Genomic DNA, 23726 nt, shown 5'->3' with positions numbered 1-23726 from the left:
GTTGTTTGATTTCTTGTTTTTCTGTTTTCTTGTTTTTCAGATTTCTCCTTCAGTGTCAAAATCGACCAGCTTCCATTTGTATTCAGTCAAAAAGGAGAATCTACTGTAACTCTGCAGTGTAAACAGGATGACAGTACATATGACTATATGTACTGGTACAAACAAAGCAGCAGTGACAAAATGCAGCTGGTGACATATTCTATTGCAAAAAATATGTCGAGCATTGAAGCTCCTTTCACCAGCTCCAAGTACTTCATGCCTCGGCCTGAGGTGCTGACCTCCTCTCTGCAGATACGTCAAGTTGAAGCTGGAGACTCAGCTGTGTATTACTGTGCTTCTAGTAAAGCACAGTAGTTCACAAAACCTCAGCAGCTCAACAATAACCTCAAGAGGAAGAGACGATGGAGGAAGAGAGAGAGAGTGAGGTGTTGATGTGTGATGACTTGACAGCAGACTGTTGTGTTTCTTCTACTCTTTGATTCCACTGTAAACTCTTAAAAGTAAAACAGCAAAACTATGAACAAGATTTTAAAACGCAGGTGAATTGTTTGTGTCACTGCTGTGGTTTAATTCCCCTGATTCAACTTTTTTTAACAGAGTGTTTTTTTACAACCAAAGCAAAATAAAGGTTTGTTTTCATTTGTCATGAGAAATAAAAGTTTTGCAAAGATGCAGCAGCAAGCTGAGGAAAACAAGATTAGTGATGAGCAGATGAAGAAGGTAAAGAAGATGAGTTACAGAGAAGGGAAGTAGGTCAAATCTCATCCGATCTATCATAAGCTCTTCAGACCTCCTCCTGCAATGTTTGACATCTTAGTTTGTCATGTTATCATGGTAACATTTGATAAGTAGCAGTAAACAAAAAAGTGAAATAGAGTTGTTACAATTGATTGATAGTTATTGGTTCAATTTTTGACATTTCAACTCTCAGTTATAGTTATAAAATAGTGGATAAGGACAATAGATTCAGCAATGAATTAAAGGTTCTGGACAATTTAAATGTTAACTTATACGTTGCCACATATGATTTAGGAATAAACAAAGGTTTTTACAACTAGTCAAACAGAGGAAGTGAATATGTGCAACAAATACGAGAAGTAGTTGATTGTTCTGTCTTGTAATAAATGCAGATTTTTAGGTCTGATGCAGATGAGTCTACTAAGAACTGTCACTGTGCTCATGAGCAAGAAAACAGACCTGCAGCTGCTGCTTGGTGTCCACAAGGAGACTGTACTGAACTGAAGTGACTGAACTAAAATCAGAGGGAGGATCCGAGCTTCAGCTGCAGCTGCTCACTTTGAGTTATCGTCTCTTAACTGAATGATCACTGTGAGGATGAAGCTTGTTCTTGTTGCAGTTCTAATCTTCTCTGGTGAGAATATTTAAATTCAGATGACAGAAAACTGAATCGATGTTTTCTTGCTCATGGTGTTTGAATTCTCGTTTTTCTGTTTTCTTGTTTTCCAGATTTCTCCTTCAGTGTCAAAATCGACCAGCCTCCATTTGTATTCAGTCAAAAAGGAGAATCTACTGTAACTCTGCAGTGTAAACAGGATGACAGTACACATAACTACATGTTCTGGTACAAACAAAGCAGCAGTGACAAAATGCAGCTGGTGACATATTCTGCTGCTCAAAATATATCTAGCATTGAAGCTCCGTTCACCAGCTCCAAGTACTTCATGTCTCGTCCTGAGGTGCTGACCTCCTCTCTGCAGATACGTCAAGTTGAAGCTGGAGACGCAGCTGTGTATTACTGTGCTTCTAGTAAAGCACAGTAGTTCACAAAACCTCAGCAGCTCAACAATAACCTCAAGAGGAAGAGACGATGGAGGAAGAGAGAGAGAGTGAGGTGTTGATGTGTGATGACCTGACAGCAAACTGTTGTGTTTCTTCTACTTTTTGATTCCACTGTAACCTCTTGAAAGTAAAACAGCAAAACTATGAACAAGATTTTAAAACGCAGGTGAATTGTTTGTGTCACTGCTGTGGTTTAATTTCTCATGATTAAACTTTTTTTAACAGAGTGAATTTTTACAACCAAAGCAAAATAAAGGTTTGTTTTCATTTGTCATGAGAAATAAAAGTTTTGCAAAGATGTAGCAGCAAGCAGAGGAAAACAAGATTAGTGGTGAGCAGATGAAGAAGGTGAAGAAGATGAGTTACAGAGAAGGGAAGTAGGTCGAATCTTATCTGGTCTATCATAAGCTCTTCAGACCTCCTCCTGCAATGTTTGACATCTTAGTTTGTCATGTTATCATGGTAACATTTGATAAATAGCAGTAAACATAACATGTGCAAAGTGAAATGGAGCTGTTACGATTGATTGATAGTAAGTTTTTCAATTTTTGACTCTTCAATTGTCAGTTATAGTTATAAAATAGTGGATAAGGACAATAGATTCAGCAATGAACTAAAGGTTCTGGACAAATTACATTTTAACTTATACGTTGCCACATATGATTTAGGAATAAACAAAGATTTTTACAACTGGTCAAACAGAGGAAGTGAATATGTGCAGCAAATACGAGAAGTAGTTGATTGTTCTGTCTTGTAATAAATGCAGATTTTTAGGTCTGATGCAGATGAGTCTACTAAGAAATGTCACTGTGCTCATGAGCAAGAAAACAGACCTGCAGCTGCTGCTTGGTGTCCACAAGGAGACTGTACTGAACTGAAGTGACTGAACTAAAATGAGAGGGAGGATCCGAGCTTCAGCTGCAGCTGCTCACTTTGAGTTATCGTCTCTTAACTGAATGATCACTGTGAGGATGAAGCTTGTTCTTGTTGCAGTTCTAATCTTCTCTGGTGAGAATATTTAAATTCAGATGACAGAAAACTGAATCGATGTTTTCTTGCTCATGGTGTTTGAATTCTCGTTTTTCTGTTTTCTTGTTTTTCAGATTTCTCCTTCAGTGTCAAAATCGACCAGCCTCCATTTGTATTCAGTCAAAAAGGAGAATCTACTGTAACTCTGCAGTGTAAACAGGATGACAATACATATTTCTACATGTTCTGGTACAAACAAAGCAGCAGTGACAAAATGCAGCTGGTGACATATTCTAGTGGTCAAAATACATCGAGCATTGAAGCTCCGTTCACCAGCTCCAAGTACTTCATGTCTCGTCCTGAGGTGGTGACCTCCTCTCTGCAGATACGTCAAGTTGAAGCTGGAGACTCAGCTGTGTATTACTGTGCTTCTAGTAAAGCACAGTAGTTCACAAAACCTCAGCAGCTCAACAATAACCTCAAGAGGAACAGACGATGGAGGAAGAGAGAGAGAGAGTGAGGTGATAATGTGCGACGACTTGACATCAGACTAAGATCAGTGTGACATGAAAAACAGAAAAAGAATCTGGTTTTAAAACAGAATGACGAACTTCTTGGAGTATAAATTGATTAAAGGTACAAAAACCTGTTTCTCCACACATCCAATTAAGTTTGTTGAGCACTGAAACAAATATTCTACTTACTGCAGTATGATTATTTTATTTCTAACTGAGGGGATCTTTGACTAATTGTATGATGAGCCAATTCAAATGTACAGTAGGTTCTTATAGATTAAATGTGTTTACAGTAACTTTGTTGTTAATTCTATTTTATAATCATGTGCATGTACCAAATGTTTAATGTATAAAATAAAACACAGACACAGAAGCAGGCAGAAAAAAATTTAAAATTAGTGTTGAGAGAGGAAGAAGGTGGGGAAAAGAGGAGTGATGTAAAGAGACGGGAAGTTAGTCAAGTTGATCAGAGTAGAGGAGGAACACTGGTCTCTAACAGTAGAGTCCTACCTGCTTTAGTTGTAAATGTATTTTTTTCTTACTCAGGTCTTGATTTAGTTTCCAGGATGTGTCCACTTTTTTACACTATTGGATTTTTGCTGCTTGTGTTAATAAGTAAGCCTGACTCATAGTTTTCTGTGAATATTACTGTAAAATCTGTATCACTGCTGTGTGTTTGTGGTACAATGTTTTTTTTATTTTTGCTACAATTATCAGATAAAATCCTTAAAATAATTAGTTCATATTATAATCAATCTCACATTTCATTGACATTTTCCACAGGACACGTGGAGACTGTCACTTTTGTACAGTCGTCTTCTCAAATTGTAAATGAAGGAACCAAAAAACTGGAGATTCACTGCAGTCACGATGGCAGCAGCCTTACAGTAATGCTGTGGTACCAACACAAACAGAGCAGCAGGTCTGTGAGCCTCATTGGGTACACTGTCCTCCACAGTGAACCACAAAATGAAGACCAGTTTAAACAGAGATTCCTGTTAAAAAGGGAAAACATGACTCAAGGATCTCTGATCATTCACACAGTGAATGCATCAGACTCAGCTGTGTATTACTGCGCAGCCAGCGCACAGTGATTCAAGGATCTCTGATCATTCACACAGTGAATGCATCAGACTCAGCTGTGTATTACTGCGCAGCCAGCGCACAGTGATGTGGTTTAATGGCCCTGCTTCACTAAAAACCTCCTGTGCAAACTAATGACTGATGATGTTCAGGGTTTGAGTCATTTCAGAGTTTAATATTTCTTGTTAATTATAGTTTGATCAGTCTGTTTTGTTGCTAAATTACATGGAAGACAGTTTTTTTTTAGGTAAATGCTTCACATCATGACGCCATCGCATCGATTAGTTTTGAAGGGGTACGAATATTCTTTGCTACGTATTTTTAGCACAAGTATTCCTCTACTCCATGTTGTCAGAAACAGCTAAGGAAATGAGTGCAAAACTTATTAAGCTAATAAACCAGGTCCATATTATTTTCAGTGCAAAGAAGAACAATATCTACTGCACCTGCATGTTAGCAGCTTAGTGAGCTCAGACAGCAAGTTCATGGGCTGAAATCAAGGTTTATTGTAGATTGAGGAAACATAATCTGAGAGCCTACTAAGAACCACTTTAACAGTGCTGGTAAGTGAGGAAATTAACTTGTAGCTGCTGCCTTGTGGCCACAAGGAGACTGTACTGAACTGAAGTGACTGAACTAAAATGAGAGGGAGGATCCAAGCTTCAGCTGCAGCTGCTCACTTTGAGTTATGGTCTCTTAACTGAATGATCACTGTGACGATGAAGCTTGTTCTTGTTGCAGTTCTAATTTTCTCTGGTGAGAATATTTACATTCAGATGACAGAAAACTGAGTCGATGTTTTCTTGCTCAAGTTGTTTGATTTCTTGTTTTTTTGTTTTCTTGTTTTTCAGATTTCTCCTTCAGTGTCAAAATCGACCAGCCTCCATTTGTATTCAGTCAAAAAGGAGAATCTACTGTAACTCTACAGTGTAAACAGGATGACAATACATATTACTACATGTTCTGGTACAAACAAAGCAGCAGTGACAAAATACAGCTGGTGACATATTCTACTGGTCAAAATACATCGACTATTGAAGCTCCTTTCACCAGCTCCAAGTACTTCATGTCTCGTCCTGAGGTGCTGACCTCCTCTCTGCAGATACGTCAAGTTGAAGCTGGAGACTCAGCTGTGTATTACTGTGCTTCTAGTAAAGCACAGTAGTTCACAAAACCTCAGCAGCTCAACAATAACCTCAAGAGGAAGAGACGATGGAGGAAGAGAGAGAGAGTGAGGTGTTGATGTGTGATGACTTGACAGCAGACTGTTGTGTTTCTTCTACTCTTTGATTCCACTGTAAACTCTTAAAAGTAAAACAGCAAAACTATGAACAAAATGTTAAAACGCAGGTGAATTGTTTGTGTCACTGCTGTGGTTTAATTCCCCTGATTCAACTTTTTTTAACAGAGTGTTTTTTACAACCAAAGCAAAATAAAGGTTTGTTTTCATTTGTCATGAGAAATAAAAGTTTTGCAAAGATGCAGCAGCAAGCAGAGGAAAACAAGATTAGTGGTGTGCAGATGAAGAAGGTGAAGAAGATGAGTTACAGAGAAGGGAAGTAGGTCAAATCTCATCCGATCTATCATAAGCTCTTCAGACCTCCTCCTGCAATGTTTGACATCTTAATTTGTCATGTTATCATGATAACATTTGATAAGTAGCATTAAACAAAAAAGTGAAATAGAGTTGTTACAATTGATTGATAGTTATTGGTTCAATTTTTGACATTTCAACTGTCAGTTATAGTTATAAAATAGTGGATAAGGACAATAGATTCAGCAATGAACTAAAGGTTCTGGACAATTTAAATGTTAACTTATACGTTGCCACATATGATTTAGGAATAAACAAAGGTTTTAACAACTAGTCAAACAGAGGAAGTGAATATGTGCAGCAAATACGAGAAGTAGTTGATTGTTCTGTCTTGTAATAAATGCAGATTTTTAGGTCTGATGCAGATGAGTATACTAAGAACTGTCACTGTGCTCATGAGCAAGAAAACAGACCTGCAGCTGCTGCTTGGTGTCCACAAGGTGACTGTACTGAACTGAAGTGACTGAACTAAAATGAGAGGGAGGATCCGAGCTTCAGCTGCAGCTGCTCACTTTGAGTTATCGTCTCTTAACTGAATGATCGCTGTGAGGATGAAGCTTGTTCTTGTTGCAGTTCTAATCTTCTCTGGTGAGAATATTTACATTCAGATGACAGAAAACTGAGTCCATGTTTTCTTGCTCATGGTGGTTGAATTCTCGTTTTTCTGTTTTCTTGTTTTTCAGATTTCTCCTTCAGTGTCAAAATCGACCAGCCTCCATTTGTATTCAGTCAAAAAGGAGAATCTACTGTAACTCTGCAGTGTAAACAGGATGACAATACATATTTCTACATGTTCTGGTACAAACAAAGCAGCAGTGACAAAATGCAGCTGGTGACATATTCTAGTGGTCAAAATACATCGAGCGTTGAAGCTCCGTTCACCAGCTCCAAGTACTTCATGTCTCGTCCTGAGGTGCTGACCTCCTCTCTGCAGATACGTCAAGTTGAAGCTGGAGACTCAGCTGTGTATTACTGTGCTTCTAGTAAAGCACAGTAGTTCACAAAACCTCAGCAGCTCAACAATAACCTCAAGAGGAACAGACGATGGAGGAAGAGAGAGAGAGAGAGAGAGGGGATAATGTGTGATGACTTGACATCAGACTAAGATCAGTGTGACATGAAAATAAGAAAAAGAAACTGGTTTTAAAACAGAATGATGAACTTCTTGGAGTATAAATTAACAAAAGCTACAAAAACCTGTTTCTCCACACATCCAATTAAGTTTGTTGAGCAATGAAAGAAATATTCTACTTACTGCAGTATGATTATTTTATTTCTAACTGAGGGGATCTTTGACTAATTGTATGATGAGCCAATTCAAATGTACAGTAGGTTCTTATAGATTAAATGTGTTCACAGTAACTTTGTTGTTAATTCTATTTTATAATCATGTGCAGGTACCAAATGTTTAATGTATAAAATAAAACACAGACACAGAAGTAGGCAGAAAAAAAATGTAAAATTAGTGTTGAGAGAGGAAGAAGGTGGGGAAAAGAGGAGTGATGTAAAGAGACGAGAAGTTAGTCAAGTTGATCAGAGTAGAGGAGGAACACTGGTCTCTAACAGTAGAGTCCTACCTGCTTTAGTTGTAAATGTATTTTTTTCTTACTCAGGTCTTGATTTAGTTTCCAGGATGTGTCCACTTTTTTACACTTTTGGATTTTTGCTGCTTGTGTTAATAAGTAAGCCTGACTCATAGTTTTCTGTGAATATTACTGTAAAATCTGTATCACTGCTGTGTGTTTGTGGTACAATGTTTTTTTAATTTTTGCTACAATTATCAGATAAAATCCTTAAAATAATTAGTTCATTTTATAATCAATCTCACATTTCACTGACATTTTCCACAGGACACGTGGAGACTGTTACTTTTGTACAGTCGTCTTCTCAAATTGTGAATGAAGGAAGCAAAGAGCTGGAGATTCACTGCAGTCACGATGGCAGCAGCCTATACAGTAATGCTGTGGTACCAACACAAACAGAGCAGCAGGTCTGTGAGCCTCATTGGACACAATGTCCTCCACAGTGAACCACAAAATGAAGACCAGTTTAAACAGAGATTCCTGTTGAAAAGGGAAAACATGACTCAAGGATCTCTGATCATTCACACAGTGAATGCATCAGACTCAGCTGTGTATTACTGCGCAGCCAGCGCACAGTGATGTGGTTTAATGGCCCTGCTTCACTAAAAACCTCCTGTGCAAACTAGTGATTGATAATGTTCAGGGTTTGAGTTATTTCAGAGTTTAATATTTCTTGTTCATTATAGTTTGATCAGTCTGTTTTGTTGCTAAATTACATGGGAGACAGTTTTTTTTTAGGTAAATGCTTCACATCATGACGCCATCGCATCGATTAGTTTTGAAGGGGTACGAATATTCTTTGCTACGTATTTTTAGCACAAGTATTCCTCTACTCCATGTTGTCAGAAACAGCTAAGGAAATGAGTGCAAAACTTATTAAGCTAATAAACCAGGTCCATATTATTTTCAATGCAAAGAAGAACAATATCTACTGCACCTGCATGTTAGCAACTTAGTGAGCTCAGACAGCAAGTTCATGGGCTGAAACCAAGGTTTATTGTAGATTGAGGAAACATAATCTGAGAGCCTACTAAGAACCACTTTAACAATGCTGGTAAGTGAGGAAATTAACTTGTAGCTGCTGCCTTATGGCCACAAGGAGACTGTACTGAACTGAAGTGACTGAACTAAAATGAGAGGGAGGATCCGAGCTTCAGCTGCAGCTGCTCACTTTGAGTTATCGTCTCTTAACTGAATGATCACTGTGAGGATGAAGCTTGTTCTTGTTGCAGTTCTAATCTTCTCTGGTGAGAATATTTACATTCAGATGACAGAAAACTGAGTCGATGTTTTCTTGCTCAAGTTGTTTGATTTCTTGTTTTTCTGTTTTCTTGTTTTCCAGATTTCTCCTTCAGTGTCAAAATCGACCAGCCTCCATTTGTATTCAGTCAAAAAGGAGAATCTACTGTAACTCTGCAGTGTAAACAGGATGACAGTTCATATGACTATATGTACTGGTACAAACAAAGCAGCAGTGACAAAATGCAGCTGGTGACATATTCTGCTGCTCAAAATATATCTAGCATTGAAGCTCCGTTCACCAGCTCCAAGTACTTCATGCCTCGGCCTGAGGTGCTGACCTCCTCTCTGCAGATATATCAAGTTGAAGCTGGAGACTCAGCTGTGTATTACTGTGCTTCTAGTAAAGCACAGTAGTTCACAAAACCTCAGCAGCTCAACAATAACCTCAAGAGGAAGAGACGATGGAGGAAGAGACAGAGAGAGTGAGGTGTTGATGTGTGATGACTTCAGAGCAGACTGTTGTGTTTCTTCTACTTTTTGATTCCACTGTAACCTCTTGAAAGTAAAACAGCAAAACTATGAACAAGATTTTAAAACGCAGGTGAATTGTTTGTGTCACTGCTGTGGTTTAATTTCTCATGATTAAACTTTTTTTTAACAGGGAATTCTTACAACCAAAGCAAAATAAAGGTTTGTTTCAGAATTAAAAGTTTTGCGAAGATGCAGCAGCAAGCAGAGGAAAACAAGATTAGTAGTGAGCAGATGAAGAAGGTGAAGAAGATGAGTTACAGAGAAGGGAAGTAGGTCCTGCAATGTTTGACATCTTAGTTTGTCATTTTATCATGGTAACATTTGATAAGTAGCAGTAAACAAAAAAGTGCAAGTGAAATAAAGCTGCCACAAAGGATTGATAGTAAGTGGTTAAAGTGGTTTTGACATTTCAATTGTCAGTTATAGTTATAAAATAGTGAAAAAGGACAATAGATACAACAATGAATTAAAGATTCTGGACAAATTAAATGTTAACTTATACGCTGCCACATATGATTTAGGAATAAACAAAGGTTGTTACAACTGGTCAAACAGAGGAAGTGAATATGTGCAGCAAATACGAGAAGTAGTTGATTGTTCTGTCTTGTAATAAATGCAGATTTTTAGGTCTGATGCAGATGAGTCTACTAAGAAATGTCACTGTGCTCATGAGCAAGAAAACAGACCTGCAGCTGCTGCTTGGTGTCCACAAGGAGACTGTACTAAACTGAAGTGACTGAACTAAAATCAGAGGGAGGATCCGAGCTTCAGCTGCAGCTGCTCACTCTGAGTTATCGTCTCTTAACTGAATGATCACTGTGAGGATGAAGCTTGTTCTTGTTGCAGTTCTAATCTTCTCTGGTGAGAATATTTACATTCAAATGACAGAAAACTGAGTCGATGTTTTCTTGCTCATGTTGTTTGATTTCTTGTTTTTTTGTTTTCTTGTTTTTCAGATTTCTCCTTCAGTGTCAAAATCGACCAGCCTCCATTTGTATTCAGTCAAAAAGGAGAATCTACTGTAACTCTGCAGTGTAAACAGGATGACAGTACACATAACTACATGTACTGGTACAAACAAAGCAGCAGTGACAAAATACAGCTGGTGACATATTCTGCTGCTAAAAATATATCTAGCATTGAAGCTCCGTTCACCAGCTCCAAGTACTTCATGTCTCGGCCTGAGGTGCTGACCTCCTCTCTGCAGATACGTCAAGTTGAAGCTGGAGACTCAGCTGTGTATTACTGTGCTTCTAGTAAAGCACAGTAGTTCACAAAACCTCAGCAGCTCAACAATAACCTCAAGAGGAAGAGACGATGGAGGAAGAGAGAGAGAGAGAGGTGTTAATGTGTGATCACTTGACATCAGACTAAGATCAGTGTGATACTAAAATGAGAAAAAGAAACTAGTTTAAAAACAGAATGATGAACTATTATAAATTAACAAAAGCTACAAAAACCTGTTTCTCCACACATTTAATTTAGTTTGTTGAGCACTGAAACAAATATTCTACTTACTGCAGTATGATTATTTTATTTCTAACTGAGGGGATCTTTGACTAATTGTATGATGAGCCAATTCAAATGTACAGTAGGTTCTTATAGATTAAATGTGTTTACAGTAACTTTGTTGTTAATTCTATTTTATAATCATGTGCATGTACCAAATGTTTAATGTATAAAATAAAACACAGACACAGAAGCAGGCAGAAAAAAATTTAAAATTAGTGTTGAGAGAGGAAGAAGGTGGGGAAAAGAGGAGTGATGTAAAGAGACGAGAAGTTAGTCAAGTTGATCAGAGTAGAGGAGGAACACTGGTCTCTAACAGTAGATTCCTACCTGCTTTAGTTGTAAATGTATTTTTTTCTTACTCAGGTCTTGATTTAGTTTCCGGGATGTGTCCACTTTTTTACACTTTTGGATTTTTGCTGCTTGTGTTAATAAGTAAGCCTGACTCATAGTTTTCTTTGAATATTACTGTAAAATCTGTATCACTGCTGTGTGTTTGTGGTACAATGTTTTTTTACTTTTTGCTACAATTATCAGATAAAATCCTTAAAATAATTAGTTCATTTTATAATCAATCTCACATTTCATTGACATTTTCCACAGGACACGTGGAGACTGTCACTTTTGTACAGTCGTCTTCTCAAATTGTAAATGAAGGAACCAAAGAGCTTGAGATTCACTGCAGTCATGATGGCAGCACCTATACAGTAATGCTGTGGTACCAACACAAACAGAGCAGCAGGTCTGTGAGCCTCATTGGGTACACTGTCCTCCACAGTGAACCACAAAATGAAGACCAGTTTAAACAGAGATTCCTGTTGAAAAGGGAAAACATGACTCAAGGATCTCTGATCATTCACACAGTGAATGCATCAGACTCAGCTGTGTATTACTGCGCAGCCAGCGCACAGTGATGTGGTTTAATGGCCCTGCTTCACTAAAAACCACCTGTGCAAACTAATGATTGATGATGTTTAGGGTTTGAGTTATTTCAGAGTTTAATATTTCTTGTTTATTATAGTTTGATCAGTCTGTTTTGTTGCTAAATTACATGGGAGACAGTTTTTTTTTAGGTAAATGCTTCACATCATGACGCCATCGCATCGATTAGTTTTGAAGGGGTACGAATATTCATTGCTATGTATTTTTAGCACAAGTATTCCTCTACTCCATGTTGTCAGAAACAGCTAAGGAAATGAGTGCAAAACTTATTAAGCTAATAAACCAGGTCCATATTATTTTCAATGCAAAGAAGAACAATATCTACTGCACCTGCAATCCAGCAGCTCAGTGAGCTCAGTCAGCATGTTCATGAGCTGAAACCAAGGTTTGTTGTAGATTGAGGAAACATAATCTGAGAGCCTACTAAGAACCTCGTCAACAGTGCTGGTGAGTGAGGAAATGAACCTGCAGCTGCTGCCTTGTGGCCACAAGGTGACTGTACTGAACTGAAGTGACTGAACTAAAATCAGAGGGAGGATCCGAGCTTCAGCTGCAGCTGCTCACTTTGAGTTATCGTCTCTTAACTGAATGATCACTGTGAGGATGAAGCTTGTTCTTGTTGCAGTTCTAATTTTCTCTGGTGAGAATATTTACATTCAGATGACAGAAAACTGAGTCGATGTTTTCTTGCTCAAGTTGTTTGATTTCTTGTTTTTCTGTTTTCTTGTTTTTCAGATTTCTCCTTCAGTGTCAAAATCGACCAGCCTCCATTTGTATTCAGTCAAAAAGGAGAATCTACTGTAACTCTGCAGTGTAAACAGGATGACAATACATATTACTACATGTACTGGTACAAACAAACCAGCAGTGATAAAATGCAGCTGGTGACATATTCTATCAATAAAAATATGTCGAGCATTGAAGCTCCTTTCACCAGCTCCAAGTACTTCATGTCTCGTCCTGAGGTGCTGACCTCCTCTCTGCAGATACGTCAAGTTGAAGCTGGAGACTCAGCTGTGTATTACTGTGCTTCTAGTAAAGCACAGTAGTTCACAAAACCTCAGCAGCTCAACAATAACCTCAAGAGGAAGAGACGATGGAGGAAGAGAGAGAGAGAGAGGTGTTGATGTGCTGAACTCTGAGGAGCCTATTTTGTTGGAATCCACTTTATAACCATTAAACATGAAAATATACAATAAAATATGTTTAAAAACGGAACGATTAATAGCTATTATCCACTTATCTTTGTCACACTCCAATTAAGTATTTCCTATGTTTGTTTTGCTGTGGGAACTTAACACAACCGGAGGAGGTTAGGAGGTTATCACACACTGACCTCTAGAGGGTTCAAGTGGGATTAAACAGAAATGAAATGACAGCTGGAAGCCTAGAAAGGATAAATGTATAAAACGGCAATAAAGAAACTTTAATATAATTAAAATGTATTTAACAGAGTATATAACACACAAGTGCTTTCTGCTAAATAACTGTGTAAAACTCAGTGTTTGTAATATTAAAAGTGTGAATGAGCACACAGGCTTTACTAAGAATCATTTAGTTGAATAATAACTTTTATAAAACCTTAAATTTAAAATATAAAACTATGTCTACATTTTACAGTACCCAGCAGTTACAAAAGTAGTTTTATTATAAGTATAAAACTGTTAATTGTAAATTCAGCATCTCCTTTACCAGCTGCAACAAGTGATGCTTGTATTTGGCTTTTTATTTTGTATAACAGCTGATGTAGAAAGACGATGTTAGTTAAGTTTATAAAAATGCTGTTATGATAATTATCTTCATATTAACAGTTATGAAATTAGTACTAAGCTTAAATGTGTTTTACCCCAGTTGTGAGGCCTTAATACAAGTTTGATCGTTTGTTACACAGAGATTTGTTTTCTGCTGTTTACTGTTGTTCGTCTTCTTAATTCACTGATGACTGGGTGGATGAAGGAGGTGTGACCAGCAGAGATGTCACCTCCTCTGAGCCGTTACAAACACAAACTAAACCCAGTTTCCTGTTTCCTTCCCTCAGTTTCTGCTTCTTTTCTTAGCCGTCACTGAAATAGCAGCAGTCAGGCTGGAGCCTGTTCAGCCGTCAGTCAGCCCGACCTGTACAGCTGCTCTCACACACTGACAGAGATGGAGGCTGAGATACGGAGAAGCGGGGTGGGGGAAGGAGAGAGGGGAGAACAGAAAAGACTTCAGGTTTTTGTATGATGGTTTTGCACCGTGGGGACAGGGGGGCACGGTGATACAACCCCATAGAGCCGCTGTACAAAAACCTCCTCCCATTAAATCCTATTGTGTTGACTGCTTCATGCAGCCAGGGACACTTTGTAGAGCAGAAACATCAATATTCTGAAGGTATGTAGCACATCAGGACATTTTATTATTGTGATATTAACTTAAATGAAGGAAATTTGAGGAATTAGTTTGTTGTAAATGACCTTCATGTCAGATGTGCTGGATTTGGAAGTTTGTTTTGCTTCTCTTGAGTAACACTGAATAAATCTGGACGTGACGAAGCTCATCCTGCGTGTTTAAACTTTCTGCATCTTCTGGTTTATCAGACTGTGTCTCAACATACTGATTGTGGAGGTTTTGTGACTTTTTGGTAAAGGAGACAGTCAGTGTGAATCAGGCAAGTGAAGCTTACTTTGGAAAAGGAACAAAACTCACAGTTTTGGGTAAGTCTGAGCTCTGACACCTTTAATTTACTGTGACAAACGTAAAACAGCACAAATGTTGGTTTGAACATAAAGAATAAATCTGATGTTATGTAGAAGTTGAACTATTGAGTTGAACAGAGAACACTGTGACCAACAATGAACCTGCTTACTTTGGCCAAGGAACCAAACTCACAGTTTTAGGTAAGTCCGAGCTCTCACAACATCAGACTAATAAACCCACAGTAAGATGTTAAATCGTTGGTTTGAACGTGAAGAATAAATCTGATGTTATGTAGAAGTTGAGGTATTGAGTTGAACAGAGAACACTGTGACCTACAATGATCCTGCTTACTTTGGCCAAGGAACCAAACTCACGGTTTTAGGTAAATATATTTATCACTATATTTTGAAAAATGTCTTGAGTCTTTGTTTAAACGCCAGTCAGCAAACTTTGCAAAAGATAATGCTTGTAGAGAAATACAGTGGAGTTTCATGCCCAGTATTGTTTCACTGTGACAATGCAAACCCAGCGTACTTTGGAAAAGGAACAAAACTGACTGTTCTGGGTAAGTAAAGAACGACAGACAGAACAAATACAAATGTGTAAAAGGTGGTGCATTAAGAATCCTATTGCATTCAGGTCTTTATAGTTTAAGGTCAGCTCGGTGCTTTTTGATTGAAGCCTCAGCGCTGTGTCAATAATGAAGTCTATTTCGGCCCGGGAACAAAACTGACTGTTCTTGGTGAGTAAAGCATCAAATTTCCTCCTAATGTAAGTTAAAGTTATAGAAAAGCTGGTTGGTTGTTGAGAGAAAGAGTTTTGTGTCAGATAAAACTTGTAAAAACCAGACTGTGATGCAGATGATGCTGTTTGATGACTTTGTGGAAAAGTAAGAAGTAAGAAGCAAAGTAAAAGCAGCACGTTGGGCTGTTTGAGCACTGAACGAGTTCACTGTGACTCTGGTACTGGTGAAGCTTACTTCGGTGGAGGAACTAAATTAACTGTTTTGGGTAAGAAACATGTTTTGACTTCAGTACAGTCTACAGACTTAATGATGAGAAACCAGACCAGGTGTGAACAAACCTGCAAACTGAAGTGTTTATTGTGCACAGGCTCTTTATGAAGTAGTTTAATTTCAGCTCAGAGCTTTTTGCTCTTAACCTAAAGCGCTGTGCCAATTACGAAGCTCACTTCGGCCCAGGAACGAAGCTGACGGTTCTTGGTGAGTAAAGCATCAAACTTTCTGCTCATGAATCCACTTCTGAAAAGACGTTAAAGCAGATGTGTTGGTCTGAGAAAAGCAGCATCTGTTTTGAGCACTGATTAAATGCACTGTGCGAAGCAGTGGATTCGAACCTGTGTTTGGAGGAGGAACAAAGTTAACAGTTTTAGGTAAGAAATCTAATAAGATGTTAAAATAATTATTTAATCTGAGGGGTTCAGTAACACAAGCTACTGTAAATGAGGAGTTTGTTGTTTCTTTAAAGTTTCATCAGGCTAAAAAATAAAACAACCTGACAGGTTATGCTACATAAAACTAGACTGAGGTGCAGAAGAAGTTGTCAAATTTAACAAAATCAGCAACACTGAAAAGCAAATGGAAAGGTGAGAAGCATCATGTTGGGTTGTTATGAGCACTGATCAGGTTCACTGTGACACTGGTGGTAATCAAGCTTTCTTTGGTGGAGGAACAAAGTTAACAGTTTTAGGTAAGAAACATGCCGTATGTTTTATATAATCAATGGTAAATGATCGGATCTGTGCTGAGAAAGATGAAACTGTAAGTGTCTTTTTCAACATTTCAACACTTCACTAGGACTCTGTATAAACTAGGTTCAGCTCAGAGCTTTTTGTTGTTAAACTACAACACTGTGTCAGTACGACACTTATTTCGGCCAAGGAACAAAACTGACTGTTCTTGGTGAGTAAGACGTCCAAGTTTCTCCTCATTAATCCACCGACAAAAAAATATAACGCAGGTTTGTTGGTTGGGAAAATTTTTTACTTTGCACAATATTTGTAGAAATCAGGCTGTAGCAGAGCAGACGTTGTGTCATTTATCAGTTATCATCAGTTTAAAAGCTGCCACACAAGTGAAGAAGCAGCACGTTGAGCTGTTTTAAGCACTGATCAAGTTCAGTGTGACTCTGGTGCATATGAAGCTTACTTGGTGGAGGAACAAAATTAACCGTGTTAGGTAAGAAATCAATCTATTTATTAAAAGTACAGCAGTAAAGTCTAGTTTTAAAGGATGATAACATAAAACTAAAATGCAAAAAAGTGAAGTAGAAGCAGAAACTTCAGTGCTGATTTGAGCACTGATCAAGTTCACTGTGACTCTGGTGCCGGTGCAGAAGCTTTCTTTGGTGGAGGAACAAAGTTAACAGTTTTAGGTAAGACAGCTTTAAATGTTCTAACATGATGCTCAGACATGATTCTGTTTGGCTATTTATGGTGATACTGTAAAGATATTTTAAGGTTCAAGCTATGATTTAAACCCACAAGAATAAATAATCATACGGCAATAATTATTTAAACATGACAAAAATGAACCTAGGATGAATTCACTGATGTGTAGAAAACACAGTAGATCACAGTCAGTCTTCACAGGTCACAGTTACATAACTATAAATTAAAATAACTGGAAATTAGAACAATCTTAAAGTGGCACAGAGTTTTTGTCACAGTTGAACGTCTCTGTGCTCCAACACCGAGGCTTACTTTGGAGCTGGAACTAAACTCACTGTTTTAGGTAAGAAGTTCAATTCACTACAAAACTAAAATGTTAAGACGCAAAGTAGCAGCAGCTCGTTGAGCTGTTTTGAGCACTGACTAAATGCACTGTGACCACTGGATCTGAAGCTGTCTTTGGTGGAGGAACAAAATTAACCGTGTTAGGTAAGAAATCGATCTATTCATTAAATGTACAGCAGTAAAGTCTACTGGTTCTGAAGGATGATTACGTAAAACTAAAATGTAAAAGAGTGAAGTAGAAGGAGCATCTTGGGCTGTTTTGAGCACTGATCAAGTTCACTGTGACTCTGGTTACGGTGAAGAAGCTTTCTTTGGTGGAGGAACAAAGTTAACCGTGTTAGGTAAGAAATCGATCTATTTATTAAAAAGTACAGCAGTAAAGTCTAGTTTAAAGTTTGTCTGAGAGTAGTTTGTTCCTAATGAACAGTGTCAGTGTGGAGTTTGTATCAGCCAGGGTTCAACGTTAAAATAACCAGAGGACAGGGAGGTAACTGTGGGTTCAACACTGTAAAACATCCAGGTTTTAAAGGATGATTACATAAAATTATAATGTAAAGAAGTGAAGTAGAAGCAGCATCTTCAGTGCTGTTTTGAGCACTGATCAAGTTCACTGTGACTCTGGTGGTGGTGCAGAAGCTTTCTTTGGTGGAGGAACAAAGTTAACCGTTTTAGGTAAGACAGCTTTAAATGTTCTAACATGATGCTCAGACATGATTCTGTTTGGCCGTTTATGATACTGTAAAGATATTTTAAGGTTCAAGCTATGATTTAAACCCACAAGAATAAATAATCATACAGTAATCACTATTTAAACAACAACAACACTGTTTAATCAATGAAAATGAACCTAGGATGAATTCCCAGTCACAGTTACATAACTATAAATTAAAATAACTGGAAATTAGAACAATCTTAAAGTGGCACACAGTTTTTGTCACAGTTGAACGTCTCTGTGCTCAACCTCCGAGGCTTACTTTGGAGCTGGAACTAAACTCACTGTTTTAGGTAAGAAGTTCAATTCACTACAAAACTAAAATGTTAAGACGCAAAGTAGCAGCAGCTCGTTGAGCTGTTTTGAGCACTAAAGAAGTTCACTGTGACTATGGTGGTAGTGCTGCAGAAGCTTTCTTTGGTGGAGGAACAAAGTTAACAGTTTTAGGTAAGACAGCTTTAAATGTTAAAACATATTGTTTGGATGTGAATGTGTAAAGATGCTTTAACGTTACAGGAACCCACAACCATTAGATTATCATAAGAAATAGAAAGTAAGGTTTAATTTGTGAAATTAAACTTAGGGAGGTTTCACTACTCTTTAATCTAAACAGTAGATTAAACTCTTCACATACGAAAAATAATACATTTTAACATGCACAGACGAAGAGAAGCAGCAGGAAGAGTTTTTGTCACAGTTGAACGTCTCTGTGCTCAGACAGAGAGGCTTACTTTGGAGCTGGAACTAAACTCACTGTTTTAGGTAAGAAGTTCAATTTACTACCAAACTAGAAAGTACAGAAGCAAAGTAGCAGCATCTTGGGCTGTTTTGAGCACTGATCAAGTTCACTGTGACTCTGGTGGTGTTGAAGCTTTCTTTGGTGGAGGAGCAAAGTTAACGGTTTTAGGTAAGACAGCTTTAAATGTGATAACATATTGTTCCGATGTGATTGTGTAAAGATGCTCTAACGTTACAGGAACATCCAACCATTAAATTATGACAGAAAATTAAACCCTTCTGTTCAGATATGATTCTGTTTAGATGTTTCTGGTACAGTAAAGATTCTCCAGAGCTTGAACAACTAGACTAACTTAGACACAAGTACAAATTGAAGTTTAATCGGTCAAACTAAAGCTACCATAGGGTAGTTTTACTACTGTGTAAACTAGACAGTAGATTAAACTCTTAACATATCAAAGTTAGAATAAAATTAAAGTCAGCACAGATGAAGAGGAAGAGTTTTTGTCACAGTTGAACGTCTCTGTGCTCCAACAGAGAGGCTTACTTTGGAGCTGGAACTAAACTCACTGTTTTAGGTAAGAAGTTCAATTTACTGCAAAACTAAAATGTAAAGAAGCAAAGTGGCAGCATCTTGGGCTGTTTTAAGCATTGATCAAACACACTGTGACACTGGGAATACAGCAGAAGCTTTCTTTGGTGGAGGAGCAAAGTTAACGGTTTTAGGTAAGACATAACTTTAAAGTATGATTCTGTGAAGATATTTGTGATACTGTTGACTTAAAAGACTCAAAAACACTAATGTTAAAACTCATTACTAGAGGAATGATCCTAAAATAACCTCAGAAACATCAGTATAATGTTTAATTGTTGAAAAGTATTTTTAGGATGAGCTCAGCAGTTTCTTAAATTATGGTATGGGTTAAAAATCTTGCACCTCAAAGATCGTCAGAGTTTTTGTTATAGTTGAACATCTCTGTGCTTCAATGCTGAGGCTCACTTTGGAGCTGGAACTAAACTCACTGTTTTAGGTAAGAAAGCCTGCAAAATGAACTCTCAGGGCACGATTCTCAGGCTGCTTTAATGTTGGTTTACAATATTTAGAATAAACTTCATGAGATATTTTACTTGACAAACCTGGTGAACTAAATTGAAAGTGTGAGAGACGTTAGTTTAAACAGTAAAAACAAGTATTGTGCAGTGTAAGTGTAAGAAGTGCAGCAGTGAAACATCTGGCTCTGGGCCCAGATTATTACACCGGCAGCGAGTTCTTATCAGCTCTGTGAAATACTGTGAGTTCCCAGTCAGAAGCGTACTTTGGAGCTGGAACTAAACTCACCGTTCTAGGTAAGAAAATAAAGATATTTAAAGCAGAAGTTACCAGTTATAATTAAAGATTTATTAGGACATATTTTCAAACATTTATCTCTTCTTCTATCGTCTATCTTTTAGGAATCTTAAAATCAAAATTAATAAATCAACTTATTTACATGTAGAACACCCAGACGTGTTTGTTTTGAGATGTTTATGTGCAAAACAGGTTTTTCTCTTATCTGGAAAAATGAGCACAATTACATTCTGTAGTATTCGGTGCTGAGAGGTTGAGCAGTTTTATCTGCAGCCGTGTATCAGTGTGAACAACTATGACCCAGCTTACTTTGGCAAAGGCACCAAACTGACAGTCTTGGGTAAGAACAAAGTTTAAAATCAGGTTCTTAAATGTTTGTTTTCTTTCTTTCATTTAAGTCAAATCTGCTGAATTATGTTTGAGTGAAATTTAAAGTGGTTTGTTTTGGAGGCTGTAAAACTGAGACACACGAGGTTTGAACTGAGATAAACGTTTCTGTTCTGTCCTAATTAATATTTGGTTCATGTGTGACTTACTGCTTTACTGGGTAAAACTGTAAATAAAGTCGTTTTCAGGTAACATTTTTTCTATGAATCAAAATGTAAAAGGAACAAAATGTTAAAAAATTATCATTTAACATTTTAATGGGGGTACGTGTGCGTAGTAGTGAGTGTACTATTGAAGTACTGCCAGTTTTTTACATGTGAGTTAGTGGTGTGCTCTCGTAACGAACCTGCTTATTTTGGAGAAGGAACCAAACTAACAGTTGTCGGTGAGAGAACTTAACTAAACTTAACTTAACTGCAATAATGTCGTTCAAGCAAATCTGAAAAAGTCATCTTTAAACTCTCAGAGGGAGTTTTGTAGTGTTCATGTTCTACTTTGTGTTAATGTTCTTGTGTCTTCCTGTTCCTGATGTTCATGTTTAAATTCTGGAGTTAAGATTTTACTTTAGCTACTGTGAACAGGTTTGCTGTAGATTTAATTAGATTTATTTTTGTGTACTTGCAGAAAAGGACCGTAAACCCACCCCACCAGTAGTAAAAGTACTTCCACCTTCAAAAGACGAGTGTCGAAACCAGAAAGACAATGAAAAGAAGAAGACCCTGGTATGTGTGGCCAAAGACTTCTACCCAGATCATGTCAGTGTGTCCTGGAAGATTGAAAATGGAGACGACAATATTGGTGAGGCAACGGACACTGCTGCCCTGCGGACAGGAGACAGTTACACCATCACCAGCAGGTTGAGGGTCTCTGCCAAAACTTGGTTTATCCCCACCAATGTGTTCACCTGCAATGTCACCTTCTTTGATGGGGAGAAATACAGTCATTATACAAACTCCATTAATGGTGAAGAAGGTATGTTGATTTGGTAAACTGAAATAACTTAAATCTGATGGTTTTCCTATTGGACGTCATAAATAATTTGCTTCTGAAAATACATAAATTATCTAATCCATTACTTTTTTCCTCTCAGCTCCAGATACAAATGACATGACAAGAGGTAAATATAACTTTCTAACTCTGTTCTCCTCAGAGCATCAATAGCTTTTTATGAACACATGCACCAACACTGCACATTAAAAACTGTCTCTACAAAGTGAACTGACTGATTTCTTCTTTTCACTCATCTCAATCTTCAAACTTTCTACAGAGAAATTTCTGAAGCTCTCACAAAATGGCAAACTGTCCTACGGTATTTTCATCGCCAAAGGCTGCGTGTATGGGGCCTTTGTTGCATTTCTGGTGTGGAAGCTTCAGGTTTGTCTGACAAACATCTCATTTGACTCAACTGGTTCCATCTATTTTTGTATGTGAATTAACAAGTAAAATAAATCTCATGACCTTATGTGTCCCTTCTGTCTGTTTCAGGGTTCAACTGGAAAGTAGAACAACTGAGAGCTCAGGTGTGAACAACTCCCCTGAATTCTGGAACAAAGATAATCTTAGTTTCTGTAAATGAATCTTAAAAACTGTTGTAATATTTCTAAAAACTGTATTGTAACGTGCATTTTTACTCATGTTCTGCATCTGTTTTTGTTACTATCTTTAATGTTTTACTGTCTAATAAATACAGTAGTTTGTAGTTTTTTTTATTAATACTTCATAACTGAAATGATTGTTCACATATTTTTTCTTAATTAAAAATTTTCAGAGGATCTTGTCAAACATGTGCCTTCATTTCTTCCTTTTTTAATTTTCTATACATTTCCAGATGTAAAGCAACTTATATTTACTATGTATCTACAACAACAAAGGACAAGAATGAATCTTTGTTTCCCCGTTTAATCATAATTTAAATAAGGAATCATTATACCATGCGTCAGTGCCACCTCCTCATTGCTCTCACATCTCATCCATCACTTTTTCCAGAGATAATGAGATGATTTTTAGCAGCTCAACAGTTTGATTTCTGAGAAATCAACTTTTTTCCACCCGTATACTAATGTCGAAACATCTCTGCACAGAAAAACATCACAAGCAAGTTCACTTGGATCTTAAGATTTTACAATGATTAAAACTAACATTTACTTCATAAGTTAAACTCATTCAACTAAACTGTCTTTGAAGCTCTTATAGCAAACGTTAGAGATCAATAATGTGAATAAATACTCCCTTGCCTTTAGTTCAAACTCAGTAGCGCAGTAAATGGAACAGTGAGTTTATCACATAACAGAAAATCAACTTCGTCACTTATGTACAAAATAAGGTCAAAGCTGTTGTTAGCGAGGGAGAAAAACGGGGGTTTGAAACTGTGCAAAGCGACAGCAGAGGAGAGGATGTGGTCACAGAGCAGTCTGCAGATCGTTCGCTGTACTGAGAAACGACCGAGGTGCAAACCTTAACTTTACCACAACCTCCGGTTCTCAGAGTACACCTGCACCTCGGCACCAACCCCCACACTGCACATCTCTGAGTGAACAGCTGGGACAAACAGCCTCCATTTCTGTGTCAACTGTAGCTACAGAATGAAAATAACATGTTGTACTACAGCAGCAGTTTACTGCAAGCTGGTGCAAAATACAGTTAGTATTCTTGTGTTGCAGCAAATAAAAGAGCTGTGAAGTGAATTTTCAGTCTGCAACATGGTGTAATATATATATTATTGTACCAGAATTTACATTTAATCCAATCCTGTACATGAGATACTACATCTGAAGTCTTCCACAGTAATTTGCTAATAATTATTTAAAGAGTCTATCACCTATAATATCTATCAACTATAAATAAATCTTTTTACTAGTAGAAAACAGTGAGAATCTAACTGATGAAAAAGACTTTCTGCATTCGTTTCTCTGGAAAACATGTTTACGCTCAGATGAAACAGATAAACAGGAAACCAACAAACATGGTGAATCTGACACCTGTGAGCAGATAATTCTATCTCCTGATGTTTAGCTAAATTTATGAGCTGCTGCTTTTATCTCTATTAGAAAACAGAGTCATATCTGCCAGTTAGTGAATAGTGGTTATTTTTAAACTGCAGCATTGGTGCCAGGAAATGCTGAAGGAGCCATGGAGGAGTAGGTTTTGAATGCATCGGTGAAACTAAACTGTTTAATGAAGGTGAAAACATCGCTGCCACACGACATGCTCATTTTCTAAATCCTCTAATTTAATTTTAAATACAGGAGTATTTAAATAAGTATTTATTTAGGAGCAAATGTGTTGCACAACACAGTTTCATAATACTTGTGGATGTAAAGACAGTGAGCAATAGGCGACCCAC

General features: G+C 37.5%; 1 protein-coding gene, 1 long non-coding RNA gene and 2 gene segments (V, D, J or C); all 4 read left to right on the top strand.

Moving 5' to 3' along the window:
- Positions 1-1026: 1026 nt before the first annotated feature.
- On the top strand, positions 1027-3332 carry LOC113148734. Its single transcript, XR_003297455.1, has 3 exons — positions 1027-1372; positions 1468-2808; positions 2904-3332. It is a non-coding gene; the product is annotated as an uncharacterized LOC113148734 (long non-coding RNA).
- Positions 3333-6321: 2989 nt separating this feature from the next.
- On the top strand, positions 6322-7282 carry LOC113148729. The segment is given in 2 exon segments: positions 6322-6549; positions 6645-7282. Coding segments are annotated over 2 exon segments (366 nt in total).
- Positions 7283-9700: 2418 nt separating this feature from the next.
- Positions 9701-10658, top strand: LOC113148728. The segment is given in 2 exon segments: positions 9701-10178; positions 10274-10658. Coding segments are annotated over 2 exon segments (366 nt in total).
- Positions 10659-11197: 539 nt separating this feature from the next.
- On the top strand, positions 11198-22012 carry LOC113148447 (M1-specific T cell receptor beta chain-like). The gene is made up of 8 exons (XM_026340159.1): positions 11198-11261; positions 11430-11729; positions 12504-12733; positions 20249-20336; positions 21008-21355; positions 21474-21500; positions 21651-21757; positions 21869-22012. Exons 1-8 carry the CDS (start codon positions 11213-11215, stop codon positions 21884-21886), a joined length of 1167 nt encoding a protein of 388 aa, XP_026195944.1. The 5' UTR covers positions 11198-11212; the 3' UTR covers positions 21887-22012.
- The last annotated feature ends 1714 nt before the right edge of the window (positions 22013-23726 follow it).

This window comes from Anabas testudineus, chromosome 22 (genome assembly GCF_900324465.2).
Source record: "Anabas testudineus chromosome 22, fAnaTes1.2, whole genome shotgun sequence".
Taxonomy (NCBI): domain Eukaryota; kingdom Metazoa; phylum Chordata; class Actinopteri; order Anabantiformes; family Anabantidae; genus Anabas; species Anabas testudineus.
The sequence above is the reverse complement of the archived record's forward strand: the minus strand, read 5'-3'. Positions and strand labels throughout refer to the sequence as shown.